This window comes from Anomaloglossus baeobatrachus, chromosome 4, assembly GCF_048569485.1.
Source record: "Anomaloglossus baeobatrachus isolate aAnoBae1 chromosome 4, aAnoBae1.hap1, whole genome shotgun sequence".
Taxonomy (NCBI): Eukaryota; Metazoa; Chordata; class Amphibia; order Anura; family Aromobatidae; genus Anomaloglossus; species Anomaloglossus baeobatrachus.
Window position 1 is genome coordinate 693,333,447 of NC_134356.1, and position 7,740 is coordinate 693,341,186.

Here is a 7,740-nt window from a genome sequence, read left to right on the forward strand (position 1 = left end):
AACAAGGAGTAGACTGATCAGAGATGCAGCCAAGAGGCCCATGATCACTCAGGATGATCTGCAGAGATCTACAGCTGAGGTGGGAGAGTCTGTCCAAAAGACAACAATCAATCGTACACTGCACAAATCTGGCCTAGATGCAAGAGTGGCAAGGAGAAAGCCATTTATCAAAAATATCCATAAAAAGTGTTGTTTAAAGTTTGCCACAAGCCACCTGGAGACACCAAACGTGGAAGAAGGTGCTCTGGTCAGATAAAACCATAATCGAACTTTTTGGGCACAATGCCAAACGATATGCTTGGCATAAAAGCAACACAGCTCATCACTCTGAACACACCATCCCCACTGTCAAACATGGTGGTGTCAGCACATGGTTTGGGCCTGCTTTTCTTCAGGAGGGACAGGGAAGATGATTAAAATTGATGGGAAAATGGATAGAGCCAAATACAGGACCATTCCTGAAGAAAACCTGATGGAGTCTGCAAAAGACCTGAGATTGGGACGGAGATTTGTCTTACAACAAGACAATGATCCCAAACATAAAGAAAAATCTACAATGGAATGGGTCACAAATAACCGTATCCAGGTGTTAGAATGGCCAAGTCACAGTCCAGACCTGAATCCAATCGAGAATCTGTGGAAAGAGCTGAAAACTGCTGTTCACAAATGCCTCCATCCAACCTCACTCAGCTCCAGCTGTTTACAAAGGAAGAATGGGCGAGACTTTCAGCCTCTCTATGTGCAAAACTGATAGACACAAACCCCAAGCGACTGCAGCTGTAATCACAGCAAAAGGGGGCGCTACAAAGTATTAACTTAAGAGGTACGCATAATATTGCACGCCCTAATTTTCAGTTTATTATTTATAAAAGTTTAAAATAATCAATAAATTTCGTTCACCTTCACAATTGTGTCACTTGTTGTTGATTCTTCACCAGAACATTAACATTTTTATCTTTCTGTTTGAAGCCTGAAATGTGGGGAAAGGTTGAAAAATTCAAAGGGGCTGAATACTTTCTCAAGGCACTATATATCAAAAATAGCAAATGTTTTTATTAATGAATAATAGCAAAAAAAACATCAGAAACATATTAAAACCATTGAAAACACTCACACAAAGTGAACAAAGTGACCGGGGTTTGCATGTAATAAAGCAAATACTGATAGATACTGCATTTTTCAGAAACAATATAAAAGGTTTACAACCTGGCTGTGTAATAACAATATGTTGTTCTGAGGCTTTACTCCAGGATTGGTTGTTTTTATTCATCTATCTATTTATAAAACATATATAGTGGAACCTTAATTAACGAGAACAATCCATTCTGGGACTGTGCTTGTTAACCAAGTTACTCGTTCAGCAAAGCAAGATTTCCCATAGGAAATCATTGCAATGCAGACAATTCGTTCCATAACTTGTAAAATGTCCCATTCTGGTCCCTTATTGTGCCATTCCACACATGCACAAACACACACAAACATGCACAAACACACACACATATTATGCTCACCTTATCTTCTGTTCCATCATCAGCCTGCTGGAACTTGCAGTTCACCGATACAATATGTGTATCGGGTAACCATGACGATGAGGGAGGAACGTCCGCTGCCAGAGTGCTGACGTCAAAGGCAGGAGCCGCTTGCCTCTGATTGGCCAGCGTGCTGCCTTTGAGTAGCAGCTGGCAGCGGAAGTTCCTCCCTCGTCACAATGATTGCCGATACACATCCTGTAGCGGCGAACTACAAGAACCATGAGGCCGGCAATGGAACGGAAGGTACACACATTATGCTTACCTTCCGTTCCATCGTCGGCCTCATGAATCTTGCAATTCGCCGGTACAGGATGTGTGTCGGGTAACCATCGCGACGAGGTAGGAACGTCCACTGCCAGAGCAAATTCCTCCCTTCTTGCGATGGTTGCCGATACACATCCTGTACTGGCAAACTACAAGAACCATGAGGGTGGCGATGGAACAGTAGGTAAGGTGAGCATAATATGTGTGTGCGTGCGTGTGTGCGTGTTTGTTTGTGCGTGCTTGTGTGTGTTTGTGCGGACTGCAAGAGCGGGTTAGAGTGCGGTGGATGTACGGAACGGAAGTGTGTGTGGTGAGTATTTTGCTCATTCAGCAAAGCTTCACGTAAACCGAGTTACAAATTTACAGCAAGCTTTGCTCACGAAATACTCACTAACTGGGTTACTCATTAAGCGAGGTTCCACTGCATGTGTATATATATATATATATATATATATAGATATAGATATAGATATAGATATAGATATAGATATACAGTTAGGTCCAGAAATATTTGGACAGTGACACAAGTTTTGTTATTTTAGCTGTTTACAAAAACATGTTCAGAAATACAATTATATATATAATATGGGCTGAAAGTGCACACTCCCAGCTGCAATATGAGAGTTTTCACATCCAAATCGGAGAAAGGGTTTAGGAATCATAGCTCTGTAATGCATAGCCTCCTCTTTTTCAAGGGACCAAAAGTAATTGGACAAGGGACTCTAAGGGCTGCAATTAACTCTGAAGGCGTCTCCCTAGTTAACCTGTAATCAATGAAGTAGTTAAAAGGTCTGGGGTTGATTACAGGTGTGTGGTTTTGCATTTGGAAGCTGTTGCTGTGACCAGACAACATGCGGTCTAAGGAACTCTCAATTGAGGTGAAGCAGAACATCCTGAGGCTGAAAAAAAAGAAAAAATCCATCAGAGAGATAGCAGACATGCTTGGAGTAGCAAAATCAACAGTCGGGTACATTCTGAGAAAAAAGGAATTGACTGGTGAGCTTGGGAACTCAAAAAGGCCTGGGCGTCCATGGATGACAACAGTGGTGGATGATCGCTGCATACTTTCTTTGGTGAAGAAGAACCCGTTCACAACATCAACTGAAGTCCAGAACACTCTCAGTGAAGTAGGTGTATCTGTCTCTAAGTCAACAGTAAAGAGAAGACTCCATGAAAGTAAATACAAAGGGTTCACATCTAGATGCAAACCATTCATCAATTCCAAAAATAGACAGGCCAGAGTTAAATTTGCTGAAAAACACCTCATGAAGCCAGCTCAGTTCTGGAAAAGTATTCTATGGACAGATGAGACAAAGATCAACCTGTACCAGAATGATGGGAAGAAAAAAGTTTGGAGAAGAAAGGGAACGGCACATGATCCAAGGCATACCACATCCTCTGTAAAACATGGTGGAGGCAACGTGATGGCATGGGCATGCATGGCTTTCAATGGCACTGGGTCACTTGTGTTTATTGATGACATAACAGCAGACAAGAGTAGCCGGATGAATTCTGAAGTGTACCGGGATATACTTTCAGCCCAGATTCAGCCAAATGCCGCAAAGTTGATCGGACGGCGCTTCATAGTACAGATGGACAATGACCCCAAGCATACAGCCAAAGCTACCCAGGAGTTCATGAGTGCAAAAAAGTGGAACATTCTGCAATGGCCAAGTCAATCACCAGATCTTAACCCAATTGAGCATGCATTTCACTTGCTCAAATCCAGACTTAAGACGGAAAGACCCACAAATAAGCAAGACCTGAAGGCTGCGGCTGTAAAGGCCTGGCAAAGCATTAAGAAGGAGGAAACCCAGCGTTTGGTGATGTCCATGGGTTCCAGACTTAAGGCAGTGATTGCCTCCAAAGGATTTGCAACAAAATATTGAAAATAAAAATATTTTGTTTGGGTTTGGTTTATTTGTCCAATTACTTTTGACCTCCTAAAATGTGGAGTGTTTGTAAAGAAATGTGTACAATTCCTACAATTTCTATCAGATATTTTTGTTCAAACCTTCAAATTAAACGTTACAATCTGCACTTGAATTCTGTTGTAGAGGTTTCATTTCAAATCCAATGTGGTGGCATGGAGAGCCCAACTCGCGAAAATTGTGTCACTGTCCAAATATTTCTGGACCTAACTGTATATATATATATATATATATATATATATATATATATATATATATATATATATATAAAGTTTTGAGTATGTACTAAACCTAGACTAAAAAAAATAGGATTTGATATCAACAATTTAGATGTCTTTTTATATCAGGGATATAATTAAAATTTTGCAATGCTTTCATTAAAAAAAATTTGAATTTTTTAACTTTAACTCAAAATATGATCTATTTGTGTAAACTAAGTTTATGTCTGTTTCTCTATTTTTATTGTATTAATATTATTTTGTGTCACTTACCAAAACATAAAAAAAATCCATATACATTAAGTCTCAGTGGAGAAGTCTTGTGCAGCAGCTCCGGGGAGCGTCAAGGAGCTCCCTGTGGAGCTGCTAAAACCCTATAAATGTAGTTAGTAAAGGACTGGATTTCTGGATACGTGAAAATGACTGTTACACTGCATGATTCTGTTTACAGTTTTAATAATGTTCTCACCTTCTTACTTCCTAATTCAAATAGATTATCTAAATACTATGAAACAGACTTACAAATGGACAAAACAGAAGAACTTCATGTAAGAAAGGTTTTTAGATTTGGTTAAGAGCTATTTGTATTGTTTTTAACTTGTTTTGTAAGATGAAGCTTTTATTTAATTTTGTAGTACATTGATCTTTCCTATCCTCATTCTGATGTCCTCCATTACACAGGTCTGCAGGGGTAATTTTTGCTTTAAAAGAAAGAGGTGATTTTTAAACATTTTCCATCTCTGAACTGAGTAAAAATATCAAAAAAAATGTCATAATATAAATTATTTTCACAATAGTTGACTCCATAGTCTTCCTAAAGAGGAGAATTCCATATGGTTCTAAAATTAATTTCCTCTAAACTTTTCTCAAGACTGTGCTCTAGTGTCGCTCCCACACTCCCCTCTCCCCCACATGCTGTAATACACATGCTTTGAATAAAGCTGAAAAACCTCATGGTGAGATGCCGCCTTTCTTCCTTTACTTGGGTTCTTCTGAACAGTGACTGTGCTGCAGGCTGAGAAACACCTGGAGTTGCTAATCAAATCCAATGACGGCTATATAGCAGGTCTGTAAGTACGGCTCCACTCCAGTCTTTGTACTGCAGTGGCCTATTTTTTTCTTCCTCTTTTTACGGTGCTCTAGTATATTGCAGTGATGTTCCTGGGTTGATGGAAAAATGTAACACTGAATATAAAGTGAGTGAGTGGAGACTCTTTATTGATTTATCCACAAATATTCTGAAAGCCGCAAATGCACAATGGTGCCTTTAGGGCAATCTAGGCACTTGAAGGAAATCTATGAGAATTTAGACATTCTCAAGAACCTTAACTATGATGATTAAGAATTGTCAATATATGGTGATCTGAAAGTTTTCTCCTTCATCCTTGTGCAGCGAAGAGAACAAGTGAAGTACCCATGCTTTTTGTCTGAATGAGACAACTGGGATAGGACTCATCACTGGAGCAAAAAATATGGGGCAACAAGAACATCTTTGCAACCGTTACTCAAGGAAATAGTTATGGAAAGTTTAGTTGATCCCACTAAAGTTCTCCGGCCACCCCTCCGCATTAAGCTTGGACTCATGAATCAGTTTGTGAAAGCTCTACTGAAAAAAAGAGAGACTTTTAAATACCTGTGTACCAAGTTTCAGGGACTTTCCAAAGTAAAACTGAAGAAAGACATTTTTGTTGGTCTGGATATTCGCAAACTCATGAAGGAAAATGTGTTTGAAACAAAAATGAAAGCTGTTGAGAAAAAGGCTTGGGATTCTTTTAAAGAAGTCAAGAATTAATTAAAGTCCATCGAGGAGAACACGCTGAAAAATTTCTAAGCCTTGGGTTGTCTGATGAATTTCAAGTTACATTTTTTACATTCCCATTTCAATGACTTTCCTAAAAACCTTAGTGTTAGCAAAGAAAAAGGAGAAAGATTTCATCAAGCTCTCAAGGAGATGCAATGATGATACAAAGGTTGATGGAAGGTGAAGATTATGGGTGATGACTGCCGGATGCTTCACAGAGATCTGCAGGCCTTCCCTAAGAAAAAAAAGTATCAAGAGAAGTTTTGAATAGAAAAGGAAAGAGCTCAAGAATTAAGGTCCAATAAAGTTGAAGAATGAATGTTCAGTATTTTGTAAATAATAGTGTGATAGATGTGTTTTTTTTGTTTTTGTTTTTTTTTTTAAATTAGGGGATAAAAAAACATAAGAACCAGTCATTGGATTTAAAACAATTATCACAAACCCAAATTTTGCATACCTGAGTTACTACTTTGGTGGCATAAAATTTGTAAATAACCTAAAAAGATAATGCAAAAACTCAAGTCATAATCCAAATAAAAGTTTGAAGGAGTTTAGCAGATTTTTGGAGAGATATGAGCCTGATACTAATATGTATAATAATGTATGTCAATTGTGCTGCAATGAACTTTTATTTTTACATTTTTTTCTCTTTTCTTCAATAGGATTCCATTATAACTGTTTTTCACCATTGCTAACTTTCTTTTCCATTTTTTCTAGACGATTCTTACAAATAACATCACCTCAGTTTTTTTTCTAGGATTTTCAAATCTTCAGAATTTCAGCATCCCATTCTTCTTATTACTGGTCCTCATTTATTGGGCAACTATTTCCGGGAATTTTCTAATCATTGCTTTATATCTACTGAGTAAATCCCTCCAGTCCCCCATGTACTTCTTCATTACCCAGCTGTCGTTGTGTGACATCCTGCTGACTACAGACATTGTCCCCACCCTTCTCCTTACTGTACTGTATGGGGGAAGTTCGGTGACTCTCATCGGTTGCATTTTCCAGTTTTTTTTCTTTGTTATGTCAGAGACCTCAGAATGTTTTCTCCTGTCGGTGATGTCCTACGACCGATATTTGGCCATCTGTAACCCCCTTCGTTATAACGCCATCATGAACCAGATGTTTTGTGTGTTGTCTGTCATAATAATTTGGTTAATTGTTTTTATTATAGCCTTAATTGATATCATTCCTATGTTTTTTTTGTATTACTGTGGACCACATATTATTGACCATTTCTACTGTGACTTAGAACCTATTCTGCAGCTCTCCTGCTCTGATATATCCATATTTCATATTCAGGTACTTATATTGGGATTTTTTGTTGTTATAGGACCTTTTATAGTAATTGTGATATCCTATGGGTGTATTGTCATCACCATTCTGAAGATCCCATCTACCACCGGAAGACATAAAGCCTTCTCCACCTGCAGCTCCCACCTCATTGTGGTTTCCATGCTTTACGGGACATTATTTATTGTTTATATGTTTCCAACAAAAGGACAAGCCCTGACCATGAGAAAGGTCTTATCTCTGATTTATACTGTGCTGACTCCACTGCTTAATCCTATTATATACACTCTGAGGAACAAGGATTTTAAAGAAGCATTTCATAAATTAAAATATGTCTAATATGCAAGAATGAGGAAGGGATTTGTACGAATTGGACTTTTTAAGATTTTGGATCAACCAAGACCACATGCATAGCTTGATGCTTATGGGTGACTGATCTAAATTTTCTGCTTGTGAAAATCGTATTATACCTTACTAATAAATGTATGATGGTTTTCCTTCTAAGCCTGGAACCAGACACCTTTGCCTAGAGCTCAAAAATAAGATGGAATTTACTTACATTTTGTTTGAGAAGCCTAAAAGGATTAAGTTATAGGAAGTGGAATAACATTGCAGTCCTGGAGCATGGCTAAAGGGATGAGTGGAGTTATAGGCAGGGAAAGCAAAATAATTTAAAATCTGATTTTTTTTGTATTAAT

At 38.2% G+C, this 7,740-nt stretch overlaps 1 protein-coding gene across 1 annotated transcript; it reads left to right on the forward strand.

Annotated features, from left to right (window-relative positions):
- The first annotated feature begins 4,364 nt into the window (after positions 1-4,364).
- On the forward strand, positions 4,365-7,381 carry LOC142302986 (olfactory receptor 10A7-like). Its single transcript, XM_075344087.1, has 2 exons — positions 4,365-4,493; positions 6,464-7,381. The coding sequence occupies exons 1-2, from the start codon at positions 4,365-4,367 to the stop codon at positions 7,379-7,381; spliced, it is 1,047 nt and encodes a 348-aa protein (XP_075200202.1).
- Positions 7,382-7,740: the final 359 nt, after the last annotated feature.